Source organism: Alligator sinensis, unplaced genomic scaffold (assembly GCF_000455745.1).
Source record: "Alligator sinensis unplaced genomic scaffold, ASM45574v1 scaffold251_1, whole genome shotgun sequence".
NCBI lineage: Eukaryota > Metazoa > Chordata > Crocodylia > Alligatoridae > Alligator > Alligator sinensis.
In genome coordinates, this window is record NW_005842503.1 from 338,653 (window position 1) to 358,066 (window position 19,414).

The 19,414-nt window shown below is 37.9% G+C and overlaps 1 protein-coding gene across 1 annotated transcript in view; it reads right to left on the bottom strand.

Annotated features, from left to right (window-relative positions):
• The window catches only part of CNKSR2 (connector enhancer of kinase suppressor of Ras 2), a 322,916-nt gene that overhangs the window by 196,984 nt on the left and 106,518 nt on the right, over positions 1 to 19,414 (bottom strand). The window contains exons 6-8 of the mRNA XM_025213030.1: positions 16,642 to 16,761; positions 6,614 to 6,673; positions 2,253 to 2,321 (exon numbers count right to left, since the gene is read on the bottom strand). Of these exons, the coding sequence (XP_025068815.1) occupies positions 2,253 to 2,321; positions 6,614 to 6,673; positions 16,642 to 16,761 (249 nt within the window). The remainder of the gene's footprint in view (positions 1 to 2,252; positions 2,322 to 6,613; positions 6,674 to 16,641; positions 16,762 to 19,414) is intronic.

The following is a 19,414-nucleotide window of genomic DNA, read 5'->3' on the forward strand; positions in this document are numbered from 1 at the left end:
AGGCTTCCCTCAGCCAGCAGGGAGGCTGAGACACGGGAGTGGTTAGTTTCCAGCCCTGCTCCCAGCTGGAGGGGGGCAGAGTAAAGCCCCCAGTTCCAACTTCCTCTACCCACCTCTGGGCTGCTCCCAGCTGGAGGTCTGGTGCCAGGTGGGAGGGGTGGGTTTTCCCACCTGACACCCCTGGCTCAGTCCGCAGGGAGGCTGAGGAGAAGGCACGGCTTGGGAAATCAGAGGGCTCCAGCTCTCTGCAGTGGCCAGCGGGCTGGGAGGCGTGCTCTAGTACGTTCCTGGTTATTAGTATGGGCCACTGCAGGAGTCTGGCTCCCTTTCCTGTTTGAAAAAGTGAATGTCAGTTCATTTGCTTATTGGAATCTATGCAGTTTAAAAAAACCCTGCAAAGATTGGATCAATTCAGCCTCGAGCTTTTTTGACCATTTGTACTTAGCCAGGAAGGGTATGGGGCTAATTTGTCTCACTCCTGTCACAAAGGTTGGCTCCCACTGACATAGATATTCTATCACAGAGAGCACAGGCTACCTATGTTACAGGATATGAAGTAAAATGGTAAGCTGTTATTGCTTACACAATTCCCTTATACTTAGTTCTACAATGGACTTTATTTTCTATAAGCCTAAACGTTAACATTTTTAAGGAACTGAGGATGTGACTTATTTTACAACTGAATTTAAATTTCAAATATGATTCCTAGGTAACAAAAGATCACGCCAAGACCTGTCCTACTACTTGCTTATTATTACTGTTATAAGTAAAAATCTGATCTTATCAGTGCAGATGTGACACTATTTAGAGGGCTGAAATATTGGAACCATCTAGGCAATTTTGCTACACAACCCCAGCTAAACTTATTAGTAAGATCATCAGTAGTCTAATCTACAGACTTAATGCGTTTCTCTGGACTTTGATGCTCTTTGTTTGATGTGAAAAGGTTTTAAAAATAGAAATTATTTTGCTACTTTGGAAGAATCGAGAAAAACTGTCACAAAGTTTGTGTGTTTAGAGGTATTTCATTGGATCAGTTCATGCATTTTAAACCAATAGCACCAATGAAAACCGTTATGTCACAAATCAAAAACAGCAAGGAAAAAACTACAGCTCATGCTGTTCTGATTCAATGTATCCTTTTAAATTCTCTAGTGCAAAGACAGCATCTCATCAGTTAAGTTTCATTCAGGTACATTATATTTGAAATAAAATGTTGCTGGAGGGCATAATGAAGTATAATAAAAAAATTGTACAGGGGAAGGGACATGATGTACAATTTCATTAGGCCCAAAGCTGCAAATGGAGCCCTACAGGGAACAAAGAAACATAATTTTTAACAAATGCTTGCTGTATTAATAACAGAATCTGGGAACATTTTTGTCAGTTAAATTGCTTGCAAGAATAGTTTTTAATTAACAAAATATATTGATTTTCACTTTTCTTAATGAAAAGCAAATAACCTACACCAGGGAAAACAAATTATTCCTTTTTTAAATTAGAATTATATTCCTTTTGTTATTAAACTTCCCTATACAAAATATATTCTTTTAATTGTGGTAGTTAACAGTCCTAAGTAAGGTCACCAGAAGCTAACATGAGACTTTGAAGTAGCAACAATACCAAGGAACTTATTCTTTATTGTCCAGCACATGTAACAGTTTGCTTTTACTTACTTATCCAGTTTTGAAAAAATGTTATATGCCAGGACATACAACATTCACTTTAACTCAGCATATTAGAATATACTTTTATTCTTAAATTAAATTAAAATTAAATTAAATTAAATTTTAGGAAAAAAAATACATTGAACACATTCCATTTAATTTCAAATTTAAAGTTTTCCGGTCCCTAGCAAGTAATGGTGATCTTTACCCTGAACTAGAATACCTCAGTTATCTGAGTCTTGTATTCAAAGCCTCTACCGTTGAAAACAAGGCTATTGCTATTGATAGTCAAGTCAACTTGAAAATCCACTAGTTTATTCTAAACATCAGCTACCTAATCTAGTTCAACAATACCTCTTAAGATATTCAGCTGATCATGTTTCAGCACCAATATTGTATATTTTCTCTCTCAAAATCTCTGTGAATGTGTTACAAACTAAGTGCTTTCAAGGAAAAATTCAACTTATATTTAAAATAATTAATAGTTTATCAAAATAGAAAACATTCTAGACATTGCTTGTGCATACATGCTGATGTGCCAGTGCACCTCTATCTCTAGTTTACAGAGAACATAATAATACATACCACAGTTTGGTGGTTAACTTGAATCACTTCATCTCCAGCATGGATTTTCTTGCACCGATCTGCAGGTGACTGAATTTAAAATAAAAGAGATGATAAAGAATACAGTCCTTACTGGTCATCATCTCTCTTTTAGTAGTGTGATTGTTAAGCTATGCACATCAGGTTAGATCTATAATTACATTCTATAGTTACTTAAAAATCAATAAAATATTTAATAATGGCATTCATTGTTGTTTCAGAAAATAATCTATATTACTGCAAATAAGACAATCAAATGGAAAAAGGTATGAATACTTATGTTATAAAAGTTTAATCAGTTTCTAAGGAAGTTATAAAAGTTTAATCAGTTTTAAATTCTAGTAACTGATAAATTTGTTTTATCTGCCTAACACTTGAATACCTTAGCAGTGAATCTTTTGCAAAAGGTCAGCTGTCAGGAACTCAAATGGGCAATTGCTTCATAAAAACATTTAACAGAGTGCCTTTTATTCTAATCAAATTCTTTAAACAAATATTTCAAGTGAGCTTTAGCAAATCAGCATATTTGAAAGTGCGCTTGCATATACAATAAGAGCCAAAATAAGAACACAAAGTTGTTAATTTATATTTCAATTATTACTTAGTGTAAGAGAAGCAATTACAAGACCCAGCATATTATAAAAGTTCATGCCTTTAAAGATGAGTTAGTAGAGGTAGTTTTGCTCCTTTAAATTACACCCTCATTTAAAAATCTTTACAACATTTTCTCCTAATTCTGCCTGTAATAATTGCAATATTTCACTGGGGCTCTGCATAAGTGCACCAGTATACCTGCTTGTTATCAAAAGCAGGATCAAGACCACAGTATGAAAAAGCCAGAGGTGTATTTCTCAGGAACTCAAAAAAGTTGCTAAGATTTTTTGTAACAAGGGGATGGAACCAATAACATTAACATGCATTGCTTTCTGGCTCTACTGAGATTATTATAATCTAGAGAGAATATTCTCAAACTCTGGAATTTGACTTCTTCAAAATAACTGAGTATCGTATTGTCTGTCTGTCAAAATGTACGTGTTCAACAGTTTTGCTATTAACTTGTGCTGTGCTATAATTCTGCAGATATCATTTAAATGAAATAGCATTTGGAAAGAAGATTCACAAGAAAAATGTAGGTGTTGTACAAAGTGGTATTCCTGATTCAGTGGGTGGCCCTATATGAAACAGTACTCAGAATTTCTCACATAATGTTGAGCAGGTGAAGGTGCCACTTTGCATTACATCAACACATGATCATTTACTGTATTATTTCAATGTCAGACATTAGGTCTGGTCATTTGGATAAACTTTTAATGTAATAATCTTCTTGATGTACTTGATGTAATAAGTACTTGATGGCAATTATTCAGCTTCTTCCCTAAACGGTTCTATGCTCTTGCTGCATAATGTTACCATATATCATCTCAGTTGTAATCAATCATACTTATACTTGATCCATGTAGATCCTTGTATGAACATCCTTTGAAGTTAATGAGAGACTGCGACAATACAAGTTGCCTCCACTGCCTACATGCTTTCAAAAAGCTCTCTAAAAGCTTTTCTTTATATGTGTTGTTATATATGTATATTGATATAGGTATTAGCACACATATTAGTTCACCAAGTCTGAAATATGTTCTGGAAATCTTGAGGTTGAAAAAAATCTAAATAAAAGACCTAAAATGAACAGTATAAAATTATGTAAATATTCTTCATACAGAAGTTCCAAGTATTGCAGCATTCTTATTAGGAGGTTGTAGATCTTGTGCTTAGCTGAGTTTTTTTCCCCAAGTAGGAATTACTACATACAGCTGTACTGATGACTTTTCAGAGTTTAGTGAAAGTATAGATTATTTAAAGTAATTTTTTAAATAACTTGTTTCCATAGCTGTACATAGGTGATTGTTACAGTGCATACATAAACAACCCAGTTTTGAAGCATTTGATATGGATTCTCTAACCTGAAAAGTATTATGATAACATTTTAAAATATTATTTTTGGTCAAGATAATTCATTTGCAGAGACTTAGACCTTTTAATCAGATTTCCTGTTAACTACTTAATCAAATCACATAAGTCTCATATTTGGTTTAACCATTTACTTTGTGAATTATAAGAAGGTCCCCACAAGATGCCCTATAGGGATAATTTACAAAAAAAAAAAAATGTATAATTCAAGCTGGTATGATCCTCCCAAATGAATTATTCCTATGTAATTGACACCTTCCAGCAAAGGTCAGAGAAATAAAACGAACTAGGAAGGTCAACACACTTGTGTTCTGTAGGACTACCATGGAAAGCACATTTAAGAGAAAAGAACCCTTACATGGAGAACCAGCCATTCTCTTAGAGTTGAAATCTAGGGAGTCAGAGCAGAAGTAGCCCAGCTGATCTGAATGGTGAGGTTAGTATACTTGGAAAGGTGGTCTCTAAGACCAAATCACAAAGGGCTGAACTGTTGGAAAACTAACGTTGCCATCTGTACCAAGAAGACTAGCAAAACTTTAAGGATAATAAAATGTAATATACACCCCACAAGGCTAGAACAGCTGATTATGTCAGTCACTGTATTTTGCACAGTCAAGAGGTTCTCAGTGGTCTTCTAGAGTAATGCATAAATACAGTTTAGAGGTTACAATGCTGTGGAGTGGTCTATATCAGAAAGAAAAGAGCAAAACTATTAGTCAAATATATCTGGAAAGGGTCATGGGCTCTCACGTGGCCCTAGGAATCTAGTAGCATGTAAATGTGTCATGGGAAAAGGGTAACATGCTAACAGGCACCAGTCCTGTTCTGTGGATGGTTCCTCCTGCCCATGACTATTACTCCAGTCTTTTCCACAGTAAGCAAGGTTCACTTGACAGAAGTCAACACCTCTCCCCTAAGAGAAGTTAACATCTATGGATTTCATTAACCAGGAATAACTCTGGGTCCCTTCCCAGTCAGTAGGCTGAAGGTTCTCTAGGGCTAATTTAGAATTGTATTGATGCCCCACAAAGAAGGCTGGAGCAAAATCTTAGGACCTCAAGAGAATGCATTAACAGATTAAATTCTCCCTCCCTCTCTCTCTCTCTCTCACTTCAATTCTGTGGAATGAAACATCATAGAAATTTCCAGAATGAGAAGTTCACATTTTTTAAAGCGAGCGTTTACTAACAAGAGAAATTCAACTTTCAGAACTGGTGTCTCATTCTTTCTATGTTTTCGTGGGTTGGGCTGACTTAGAAAAAAAACTGCGTTTCTGAAGCTGCAGTCCTTGTGATGGCTTATGTTTTTTCTCATTCAGGGAAGAGAGTATTCATAGAGGTCCTACAATAGACATACGCTAGGATATAGCACTTTAACATTCTATCTGAAGCATGAAAAAATATATTTGCTAGAGTTTCTAAGGACATGTGAAAGCATAAGCTGAGAAGCCCTATACACATTCTCATTCAACAAGAAATATTTCTAGAGCTCCCATGCAAAAAGCAGTGCAACAGTCTTAAATACATGCAACTGCATATATTTATCAAAAAATGACGTAGTCACAGAGGAGAGGAGGCATTTCCTGTAGGGTTGCTTGTTTGTTTGGGCAGGGGTTGGCATCAGGTCCTCAAAGTTTTCTACAGGAACTCAAACTGTTATGAAAGTTGCTCAGTCCTGCATTAGTGCTTGCTCCCTAGCTATTCAAGGTTAACCACCAAAGTTCCCCCAAAATATCTGCTTGCCATCTCCCTACTGAATAGCTAATTCTGTACAAAAGGGACTGGAAGAAAAAGGAGAAAGTAAATTTAAAAGGCAGCTGAAAAATATGCTACTGCATGTTGCTTATAGTTCTCTTTGCCATCGGTAAGTGCATATCACATTAAGTGCGTCTTACTACAGACGTTACACAGAAGCCAATAAAGAAATATATGGTAATACATCAACTTTAAAGAATGCCCTTAATTCCCATGCATTTACTTCTATTACAAAATAAAGCTTGATAGATGTAATACAAAAAATCTATTTTTCTTGTGCCACAGCAAACTCCAGCATCAGTCAAAATATATTAAAAACATTTATCTTTTATCCACAGTACACAAGAACCTCAACAAGAGAGCTCTCTTCTAACATGATCAAGCATTTTAATTGCTTCACAAAAATGAACTAAAACTCCTGATCACATCTAAGACCACCAACTTCCAATTCTGAGATAAATAAAAAAGCAATCTTTTTGGCCTATGACATGCTAGGGAACCTTCATAGCCAACCAGTACCTTTTTACAAGCAAAGTACTGCCTGTAGCAGAGGGAAAGCATAAACCAAATGCAGGGTCAAATATAAGCGTCCAGGCCTGAACACACAGCATTAACAATACTTACATTTTCTGTTGTTCCAGTAATTACATGGAGACCATCATATGTTGATTTAATGTACATACCCTAAGAAAAAGACATCATGGGAAAGAATTTGTAAAGTGTTTCACAAACTATTTCCATCCAAAACATCATCTGTATATCTTAAAATGAAAGGCCTATTAATTTAGAACTCAAAAAATGTATACATGCCATCAGGGATACCTTTCCAGATAGAAAAGTGTTTTCTTATAAATAAATAAAAAAAGAAAACTATGAGCCTGAGTGATTCTTCTGTCTACGCATTAGTTGCAGTTTAAAGATGTACCAGTACATTTGTAAACGCTCATAGCTTTTCTGAGAAATCCCCTACACTCTAACATAGCACATCAGCGGCATCTGTTTAGCAAGGCAAAATTAAGAACTGTTTTGTGCCAGCTGGTGCTTTGGGCATTATTCTGAAAGCTACAACAATCTAAGATTTCCTAAAAATGTAATTCTCTAGACATTAAGGTTGCAAACATAACTTTCAAAATGTGAATCCAGTGGTAGCCAATACTTTGTGTGTCTGAAAAAATAGCTCTAACCCATTATTGCCTCAGTCATGTCAATAAGTTAACTCTAAAGCTGAATTATGAAAAGCTGAATTTCAAGAAAGAAGGATTAATATATATCATAAGATCTGCAAACCATACCATGAGTGATCTCAAAACTGCACAAATATTTATTTGTGGGTTGAGCTTGGACCAGTACCCCCAAATCTTTTCCCTTAAGTCAACACCTAGAGAAAATTGGCAAATATTTTTATGGCAGCCCGTGAATCAGAAATGGGACAAGGTATCTACCACAAAAGAGGTGATTAAGTGCATGCATCCTCATCTTTCATATTTTCTTCATTCTCTATCTCTGAAGCAATCAATTCAGAGGCACCTTCTTTTCTCTTGACCGCTTTACAGAAATGAGGAAAGGCCAGATGAGTATTCCTTCCAGTCTGGCCCTTTAGTACTACCAGGAAAACATTGATTTTCCCCCCCTAACTGATATGTTGTTTTCTCCCTTGCATCTGACACACAACAGCTGGGCATGCATCCCTCACAGAGGAACTCCAGTGGAAAGGCTCTGCCAGGAAGGGGGATCACCATGGTCCAAAGACAGTGAGAAGGAACAAGCCCTCCATTTGCCAACAAATCACATGGATTTCCTGAGGTATGCATAGCTTTTTTGGTGTTGGGCACAAACAAACAAGTAAAATTGCATGTTAAGGGGAATATCCCCTAAAAGGACCCTTTGGGCAGGTCTACACTGCCTCTGTGGTATGCCCATGAGCACTGCCAAGAAACATGTCCCATCTACTCACTCCTGCTCATTTTGCACCAAAATCAGGATTTAGGCAGTGTAGATAGTTTAGCATAATCTTGAGTGAATGCCAAGAAGAACACCTGAGAAGGAACACAAGAGCAACTCTGGACATGACTTAAGCGCAGTGCTAAAGCAGCTACACCGTTTTATTTTTGGTCTTTGATGTACACTGAGCTAGAGCAAGTAGGTGGAACATGTTTCTAGGTGGTACTCTGGGGTTTCCCCCAGGACAGACATGAACTGGGAATTAACCCCCCCTGTTACTTTAGAAATGTAGAGCACAGTCCACACCAGTAAGTCATGGACAATGTCCTTATTGTTCATACCAGGCTGCCATGGCTAGAGGAGGGCAAAGCAGAGATCATCTCTACATCATTGAGTATCTTCCAAGACAACCTCTTGCCCACACTCTTGTAGTAGCACTTAATTCCCTCACTCCACACTCACTACCCTGGACTGGAAGGAAAAATCATGGTAGTTTCAATGGGACAGAATGTCTTTCCATTAATTTCTGACTTGGCATGTGCTTTCCTATTTCTTTAGAGAACTTAGTTTCATGACAAACTTTTCTCTGTTTATCCTCACAACACACCTGTGAGGTAGGGAACTACTGTTACTGTCATTGTGGAGATTCTGAAAATAAGACAGAGAAATTAAGGTATGCAGCTAAATGCTACTTAGTCACCTAACTCCTACTGAAATCAAACCAATGGAAATTAGGAACCTAAACACCTTTATGGACCTGGCCTAAGTGAATTCACCAAAATCATTGACAAATTGTGTGGCAGAGCAAGGCACTGAATCCAGGTCTCTTGAGTCCTAGGCCAGCATCATAATGAACAGACCACCCAGTCTGTTTTGTGCCAAAATTTAGCATATATAAATGTAGTGAAAACTCTTAGGGTAGTAATGCTCTCGTTGACTTCAGTGACAGCAGTTAGAACAGTCCATGAAAAATTCTGATTCTGAAAAATCTTGCTTCTAGCTCACAGTAACAATGAACTGTTGCTTTCAACTGTAAACATTTAAATAACCAAGTTTTCATTGCTTTGTCACTTTTTTTGACAGACATTGAAAGGCTAACAAAAGTTTATAGTCAGTTTTATTTTAAATCAAGTTTCATTTACTGTACTCAACAATACAATCATGCTTAAAATTGGGTAAAACTACTGGCTATGGTACACTGGAACAATACAAAACCTTAATTCAAGCAAAAGCAGGCAAATAACAAATAAGAGAGTAATTTTAATGCATATCACCACCATAAATGAGTTCTATAAAGTCAAAGCAGTTCAAGATACATGTATAAAACTGCAAAAAAAAAAAAAAGTAAACAATGAGTATCATCAGAAGTTTAAAGAGACAGATTCGCACACCTTGATGTTTACTCATTGCTTACCACGCACCAAAGATGTTAGGGATTTCATGGATTTCAGTAGGAAAGGATTGCAGATTCCTTGCATTTTGTCCCTTCCCAGAAATGAAAAAGGTGATACTCAGCTAAGGAGGCAGGAGAGGGTGGGAAATGAAGGGATTTCCAAAAAAATTCCTTGCAACACTGAGATCAACTGTGAGGTTTTTATATATTTGTGATGAGGACAGGGGGGTTGCAAGGCAAGTTATTTTAAGCCCACCACTGTATGAAACCTATAAATAATCCAGCAAGGATGCATTGCATCGAAGTCATACAAGAGCTAAGGTTAGCTTGTGTGTCCAAGGTTGTTTTTTTTAACGAAAAAATTAAAAATAGTATTTTCCCCCATAGATGTGAAAAGAATGAGAGAGAGAGAAAGATTATTTCCATTTTGTCTTCTTTCCTCTTCATTAGATTTTTTTTTCACATGTTTGAACAATAGTGAATGCATCTACATGTGCTATTAAGTTGACTGAATAAACCATGGCACAGTTTGCACATGTGCCCAGGACTGCAGCATGCTGAGCTGGGATGGAGCAGCCCCAGCTGGCAGGGGGCTCTGGGGTTCAGCCTGCCAGTCGGGGGCTGTTCCAACCCAGCTCAGAGAGGCTGACTGGTACAAAGGTGCTTCAGTGTGACACTACCCAGCAGACATCCCCTGCACTGAAGCATCCTCGTGCCCTAGCAAGCCCCATCAGCATCTATACATGTGTTGCGGCACACTAAATAACACCACCATAGAACAGTACTTGTGTTGGACAGTACTATCTTATAGCAGTGTTTATTAGTTTACTGCAGCCTAATAGCATCGTATGTATAAACACTGATGTTTTACGGTGGAGCTAATTAGCAGTAAATGTCTCATGTAGACTTGCCCATTGCGTGGTAAAAGGCACAGTCAGGCCTACACAGCTTCGAAAGGATATGTTTGATGTGGAATGTGCTGTAAAAATGAGGGAACTACTGAAGTTTACAGAGTTGGGATTTCCCCCAGTACAATGCTGCTATAATACTTCTCTAACTGAGCATAAATTCAGAGTGTTTAGAGTGTACCTGTCAATAGCACTGGAACAAGTTGGCATTGATAATGTTTCAGTATTAGAAGGCACCTCTAATGTTCTAGAGTAGTGGGAGCCAACCTTTTTTTGGCAGGCATACCACAAATTAGCCCCAAACCTTCTCTGAGTACCACTCCAATCCTCTTCTCTGAGTACCCCTCCAATCCTCTTCCCCTGCCAATCTGCTGCTCTGCTTCCTGTTGCCTGCCGTGTGCTTCCTTACAGGATCTGTTATTCTGTTTTCTCCTTCCTGCCCTACCTACTACTGTGCTGCCTGTCTCCTTCCTGGTCTGCCACACACAGAGGTTCCTTATGCCACTTGTGGCATGCCTGCCACGCACTGAAAACCACTGCTCTAGAGCAGGGGTGGCCAAACTGTATTAAACAGAACCACAGGGTTCTGTGTTAGGTCATCAGAGGTTCTGCAAAAAATGGTAACGGCAGTAGGCCAGGAGGCAGTGCACCACCATTGCCAGCCTGGGTCACTTGGTTCTGTTTCAGTCTTCAGGTTAGGGGCAGGGGCTCTGCAGCAGCGAAGTGACATGACTGTGGCTGTTCTGTGACTTTAGGAAGTTTGAAAACCACTGCTCTAGAGAATTTGCAAGAATCAGCTTGGCCAAACAAAACTGAGGGTACAGAGACAGAAAAATGTAGTATTTTTTTTATCAAAGAATAATAATATAAGCTGTTACGATGATTTTGTTGCAATACACATGTGGCAAACCCATAAGAACTTTAAACCTGTTTCATTCAGGATCAAAGTTAGGGTAATTTAGCTAACTTGCATCACCATAGACTCAGGCAGATGTAACAGCCAGATCGTAACAACTGGTGTGTGGTCTTCCTTTCCTTTCAAAGAGGTTAAAAGTATGTTTATCCACACTCTGGGAGATAATCCAGTTAATAAGCCTTGGAGAACAATAGACATTAGGGCAGTGAATTTGCTTAAGCCAAGAACTAAATATTATTGAGATAAGCAGTCTTCTCAGATGCTTTTTTTGAAGGAGACACAAATTAATTAGATGTATATAAAGTGTATTTTTATGTATTATCTTTCAAGTCCATCTCTCATACTAGATTGAGCAACATCAGCAAGATACTTATAAACTTTGCCACATATTCAATTGTACTTGAACTCTTCCACTGAAAAGGTCATATGTTAGGGATTTCACAGATTTCAGTAGGAAAGGATTGCAGATCCCTTGCATTCTGTTCCTTTCCAGAAATGAAAAAGGTGATATTCAGCTAAAGGGGCAGCAGAGGGTAGGAAATGAAGGGATTTCCAAAACAATGCCTTGACACACACAGATCAACGGTGAGGTTTGCATATATTTGTGATGAGAGCAGGGGGGTTACAAGGCAAATTATTTTAAGCCCATCATTGTATGACACCTGTAAATAATCCAACAAGGCTGCACTGCATCAAATTAATATAATAGCCAAGGTTAACTTGTGTATCCAAGGGTGGGGGTGGGACGGGGGGAAGGTTGTTTTGTTTTGAGGTTTTTTTTCGGGTTTTGGGGGTTTTTTTTTTAACTGAAAAGGTCATATGACAAAAGCTTTTCCCCCTAACTGTCAAGAACAGCTCACATAGGCCCCTCTGATACACAACAAGCAAACTCGAGAAATGGTGTAGTCAACTCTCCAATTCAGCTGCACCTTGATAAGATCATCAAATGTCATACAGCTTCTAACATCTTCACAAAGTTTCCCCTCATCCAATACTTCAGGTTATGAGACTTGGATGAATAAACCTGGACTCTCAGAAAAATTTACTAGCTAGCCTCCAGGAGTTATACCACTGACACTATTGCACTCTGCTCTGTTCTATTTATTTTCCACGTGAGTTCTGTGGTGCTCCTACAGCTAATTTTGAGTTTTGTCTAGAAAAAGGAACTAAGACCACCCCATCTATTACCTGTAAGATTAACCTATAAAATTCCCAAATCTATACAAAAGAGATACCCTATATTAAGGCTGTCCAACTTCTACATAACTGGGGGCTGTACACCCCATGGGCCACTCCAGTGCAAACTTTGGATCCCTGGGCCACCCGCTGCCCTACCCAGCACCACTCTCTAGGGTGGGACAGGAAATAGAAGCCAGAGGAAAGGGGGAGCCGAGAGTTCCTGGCTGCTGCTGCAGCCCAAGTGATGGGGAGAACAGCATCTCAGGGACCCTGGATGCCTTAAGTTAACCCGTTGCAGGCCACCAATTGGACAGCCCTGACATGTATGAACAACTAGGACTTCAATCACACAGTAACTTGTTTAACTCAACAATATTTGAACAGTGAAGGACACACTAAGAAGAAATACTGAGCTAGAAAATCTGGAAATCAATAGATATTTCTGCATTTTTCCTGGATATTCAAGAATCCAGGTTTGATGCCATATTGACCTTTAAAATAAAAGAGTTATACATGAAACCATGCAAAAAAACCTTTAGAATGGCTTGAAAAATGTTCATGCTATAATCCAATTACTTGTGTTTCTTCTGGAAAAAAAATCCACATGATATTCTGGTTCTTTACAGCACCAAGACCACTTTTCTCAACAAACTGTAATGTTTTTAATTCTGCTTCCTATGAATGAAACATTACCAACTGAACTAGTCAATATCATGTCACTGCTATATAAGTAAGAGTCCAGTAAGAGGCCCTAAGTTACATTCTGCCTTTCTCCAAAAGGGATATTTCTGCAAATGTGTGCAAAGGCATCTGCTTTTAATTGACGTGAGGGCTTTTTGGAAGAGATCTGTACTCAACAATTCCATTTTCACCTTTGCTTTTTACATGCTTCCTACAGCAACACAGCCATGGCAATGCTTTTATGCAACCAACTATGCACCCAAAATCAAGCACCAGCCTGGGGTAATGAAAAATCTATGGTACACAAAGTTCTAGCCATTATCAAAAAAAAATTCCTCATATCATGCCACAAATACAACATTTTTTTCTGTTTTTCCAGAAAAGGACATAGGGGTTTAATAGTGGAGTGTAAACGGAATACAAGCTGATAGCATGCTTTTGTTGGGGGGAAAAAAAGTGAACAGCCTACTGGATTGTATTAACAGGAGTGTCTCCTGGAAGTCAATGGGAGTAGTTCTTCCACTCCATTCAGCACAGATAGGTCCTCACCTTGAGTATTGTTTTGGGTACCAAACTTCAGAGAAGGCAGAGACAAACTAGAAAGAGTCCAGTGGAGAGCAACAAAAATTAGAGGTCTAAGAAACATGATTTACAAGAAAAGGTTGGAAGAACTGGCAATTTTAGTCTAAAGAAAAGAACACAGAGGTAGGACTTGATAAGTCTTCTATTCTAATACTTGAAGAATGGATATAAAGCGGACAGTGACATTCTATTATTCTCTGTGGCCACAGGGCCCAGGACAAGAAGTAACTCCCTTAAATTGCAACCAGAGAAATTCAGGTTGATTAGGAAGCACTTTCTCATTTTGAGTGGGGTTAAGAACTGAAACAGATTACCTAGGGAGGTTGTGGAATCTCCATCCTTAGAGGTTTTTAAGAGAAGGACAAACATTTGTCTGGAATGACTTAGACTAGGATGATCCTGCCTTTAGCAGGGAGGTAGACTAGACAATCTCCTGAGGTCCTTTCTACCCCTTTTTTTTCTAGGATTCTATGGTCCTATAAATGTACAGTGCTGTATAAATTCACAGGAACTTTTTCCCTTGCTCATAGTACACTAAATCATTTTAATATTTTTAATTTATATATCAATATTACTTTTCAGTAGCATTTGTATGCATAATTTAGAAAGTATATTCATCAAAACAATACTGTAGTTCTTTCATCTACCAAATTTCAATTTAAAAAAATGTTTCCTCCTTCATCTTGCACCCTTGGCAAACCAATTCTACATAACTCCTGTATCCTAAGAACAGCATCCCACAGAAATTCAAATAACCCTCATTTCCTTGCTAGTTTTTCCTTCTCCCCTTTCCTTCTCCTCCTCCTCCTCTCCAAAAGTTTGACTTCTTACAGACATTCTCCTCAACTACTATAAACGTTTATATCATGCTAACTGGTGGACACTCCTATCCTCAAAGGCATGAGCCATTCATGTTTGTTTGTTATCCTGATGAGAGAGAGTCCTTCCAGTTTTGTAATATTCAACACTTTATTCATTTAACAAAGTAACAAGTGCAGAACTCCTGAATGTTTCCAAACTCCAAAAGTAATGCAATCTTCCCACCTCTGTTATGGCACAGGCCTTAAAAGAAGGTCTGATTAAGTCCAGAAGTTATCAAGCTCCTTATCCAACAGAGTGATCAAAGGTCCTCAATGCAGAATCCTTTATCAGCCTTAAGAAATCACTCATAGTTATTGACAATTATAAAACCTAGGTTGAGTGCTAATAATAATAAATCAGAACATGTTTGTTGATTATTAAACAGATGAACTTCACAAAATATGACATCCTATATGAAGAACGTAAGAAATGATTTAACAAAGATAATCAGATACTAGGATTACTACTATACTGACTCCAAAATTGCATTAGGATCCAACAGCGGAAAAACATAACGCACAGTCCCTACTCCAGAGAGCTTACAGTCTAGACAAAGTGACACAGAACAGTGACATGGGGACAAGGAAGGCAGAAAGGAGGAAACAGTAATAAAGTATTACAAAGCTAAGCCTTGTACACCTACAGTTAATACTTTTTGTGTTCTTTGAAATACTGTTATTCACATGATGGTAGCTTCGAGAGGATCTAATTGATATCATGATGCTATTGTGCTGCAAACACATAATCAGAAAGTGCCCTTCCTTAATGAACAAGACAGACCGAAAAGGAAAACAGACCCACAAGGAAGGGGAAAATGTTTTCCCACATCAATGACAGAAATGGAAAAGGAAACCATGGAAATATGCATCTATATAAAATAAATAAATACATATTATAAAAAAATAGCTTCTCTCACTCACTTTTGGCCTTGTGAAAGAAGAGTGACTTAACTAAGGAAAAATGGTGGAAAACCCTGTGCAGTAATGAGGCAGAGAAGAAAAGAATACTGTTTACAGCATCTGCTTAACAAAGATGTGGACAGGGCTCTAGAAAGCAGGAGCAGAGAGACAGACAGACAGACTGACCGAGAGACCAACAGACAGAGAAAGAGTACTCATTTCTCCTGGAGAGAATGGTGGACTTGAGCAAGCAAGCAGCAAAATAAAATAACAGGATGTCAAACTGGTAGTGTGGAAAGGGTCTCTGGGGATGTAAAAACCTGAGGGGCAACTTTAAATGGATTTAGAGATTATATGGAAGCCAATGAAAAAAAATAAAGGATGGGGTAATATTCACCACCTCAAAATAAAATTTCTTATTTTAATTCCTACTGCCTGAAGTAACGTATAGCAAATAAATCATTTATCTAAACACCTTGTTGTGGCAAATCTGATAAAACACCAGAATAAAACAAAACAAAAAACTAACAAATAGGTAGGAGTGTGGCATTACACATCTCCACACAATTAAATGTACCATAGATATGTGTAGATAATAAAAGAGGTTATAAAAGCAAGTTCTCTACATAAAAAAATAATTCATTATATTCTGGACACCTTCTGGTTGCCCAAAGTTTGGTAGGTGGCAATACTATTTGTGATGTAAAACAGCATATCTATCTTTAACATTGTTTTTTTCCTTAATACAGTGGTTGTTAATGCTTGCATAAGGCAAGGAGTAGTGGTCAACTTTTGAGTGGCACTCAGATTTTACATTGGTCTTTTGCAACCATTCACTCAAGCATGCAGAGATCTTTAGTAAGATTTAATATCCTACTTCTCTCCTGGGAAGTGCTGTAGAATAAGTTATAAAATTGCTTTATTTCTTAGGGAGATATATGAAACAAATTCCAGAGCTTGACAACCTTATGTATAAACCTACTCGAACTTCATGTTGGCGTGTATTTATTTTAATTTAAATCTCCTCCAGATTTCAAGATCCTAGAAAAATCTAAAGTATTTCAGAAGTTGGTATAACTAGCGAGTATTTCTCTTTCATTCTTACTGTTCTCTGACATTTTTATACAATAGATAACCATGTGAAATACCAATCCAGTTATCCTAGCTATTTGAAAATTAATTGATTTGCATCTTTTTAAGAGTAGCCTACAGCTCCCCCATTTATAATTCTTATTTACAGAATTAACTTTCTTGTCCTGGATGATGGTTTTGATTAACTGCGTACTTCTTACCAGCCCTTCACTTGGTTTGATGTTGGTCAGCTGGATCACTTCAAGGTGCGCAGACTGGGAAACCAGAGGATCAGAGGAGAGTGAGATAATGTGGTCACAGACTCCAGAAAGTGTTTTACACTAGAAAAGAAGGCAATATGGCAGTGAATACATCAGGTATAATTCAGTATTTGAACAAGTATACTATTCAAAATGAATCCCCCCCACCAAATACTTTTTAATTATAACATTCTCTGACATAAGGCCACAACAGATAAAACACTACTAAATAACTGTAGTGTTTCTAAATTCAATGAGTTAACTCTTTGAAAAAAAAAAACCCCAATCCATGAAGTTTCGATTAAATTATTGCCATTTTATGGTCATAAGCGAATTCAAAATGGGAATATGAACTCTTCAAGTTTTCTATGACCATAGATTTAATTGAAAGGTGAAGAATCAACAGGCTTGGGCCATGATACAGTACCCAGATTTGTTAGTGCTGGTACAAGTGTTGTACTGAACATTTAAAGGATTCATCTATTAGGCAGGGCAGCTACACAAAATTAATTTGTAGTCTTGAGTTGCTATAAAAGTGACTGTGAATGAAAGTGAATGAAATACGGAATTAGATGGACAGTATTCAATTGCAATGTTTAGTGTATTAATCACACTGGCAGTACTTGTTTGTCATGATGTCCAAAACCTTCACAATATCAAAACTGAAAAAAAAAAAGTACTTATGCAAAAGACTGATCCCTCTCTCCCTTTCCTATTATTATACACTTTTCCTCTTTTACCTTGTACAATCTTTGAGGCTAGGGACAGATGTTACACATAACCCGGTTTAAGTGATCAGAAACTGGTTTAAACCTGTAACAGAATAGAAGCTCAGTACACATAAACCAGCTTCAAAATGGACAAACCTGGTCTAAGATAAACCTGGTTGAATGTAGTATCAGAGTCAACTAATTTGTGTCAAAACAGTTTATGAAATTCTGTCCCAGACCCCTTCCTCGTTCAAGTTAAATCACAATGCTCCCCCCCAATCCCAGCATGCTTTCCAAGGGCTGTCTGCTCCAGAGAAAAGGGCTGGCCACACCCCTCTGCTCCCTAGCTGGAGCACTGAGGGCTGGCTGACAAAGGGGGTGGGGCGGGGGGCAAGCCCAGCTGGGGATGCAGCCCAGTCTGCGGAGGGGAAGACTGCCCCGCCAGGCAAACCTGGGCTGGGGTCTAGGACCTGGGAGGGGGGTATTAAACATCTCTTCCCCCACTCAGAATTACTGCTGGCTGCAACTGTGTACTGCAAATCCCAGAGCCACCTGGAAGCAGGAAGAGGAAGTGATGAGCAACCCTGCAGAGTCCTGCTGCTGTGATTGTGAATTGCAAATCTCAGAGACCTCGGGGGAAGCAGGAAGAGGAAGTGAACACACAGCTAAAAAGCTGTGCTCTAGCACCTCCTGCCTTCTGGCCTGAGCCACTGCAGGCATGTGGCTGCACTTCCTGAATCAAAGGTAAATGTCTGTTCACTTCTGTTTCAATTTAATCTGTGCCGTTTAGACTAACCTGCAAAGACTGAATCAATTGGGCTTTTTGACTGTCTGTACCTAGCCTGAATGTTCAGATGCACATTATATACATGTAATATAGTATCTTCTTAACTATTTTCAAAGTTGCTGAATACATCCTAGTCCCACCACCTTCAGTGGAAACTGCTGTCACTGAACACATCTGAAAATCATATCATTAACCACCATGGGTAACCCCCATAGTACTAACATTTACTGTGCATTAATCATAAGCTTATCCTAATGTTAATTAAAACATATTGTTTGTTTTAACTACTACCAAGTAGGGTGGAGTATTTGACCAGTCAAATAAGGTTTGGTTAATAGACCAGTCAAATATCAGTGAAAAACTGTAAGAAATTTCAAATAGGTCCGGATAATATACAGAAAAGCACAAATTTCCCATTAAATGTGTCAAAAACAATTTTAAAAAAATCATATTTGTCAAGAAAACTACAAAAAAAATTATTTTTGTAAAATAGCTAGAGTCTTTGACCAGTTAAAAAAAAAAAGCCCAACAAACTCTTAATGTTCTCTAAGGCCTAGAGTTGTAGCGTTTGTATTTTCTACCTCTAACCCTTCATGCCCTTAGTTTTCAGTCGTCTGAGAAGGGGAATTAGTGGCAATTTATTTTTGTGATTCTATTATATTTCTCTAGCTAGTAATTGTTGAAAACTTTAACACCTGGCAAGAAATTCCCTGCTGGTAGGCTAGTTTCATGATTCAGATTTCCACAAGAGTGCTCTGTTAGCATATTCAAAGATTAGAACATGCTTTTGGTCCCAGTACTGTGGTAACTGAAAAACTAATTAAGACCCAGTCTAACTGTTCTCCAAGTCAAAACAATGAAAAGTTAATCAAACTACTCAAATAAATGAAAAGCTGCATGTACCAATCACATTTCCAAATAGCTATTCATGCTTTACAATTAAAAATATATGAACATAAATGTTAAACTCCAAAACTGACAAATATACTGTAGAAACTTGTATAAATGATATGTACCCTTCTTGCCACATCATTATTGCAATTCCAAACCATAAAGCACAAACACCTTATCATACAGGCAAATAAATAAATAAATGAAAGAAAAAATGAAATAAACATGAACATGCGATAATGCTGCAGAACCCCATATTCTAGGTCCTGAATATGTTTTGTTAATCATTCATAAAAAGCTGAGAATATGGATATAGATAGCGGGGGGGGGGGGGGGGGGGGGGGGG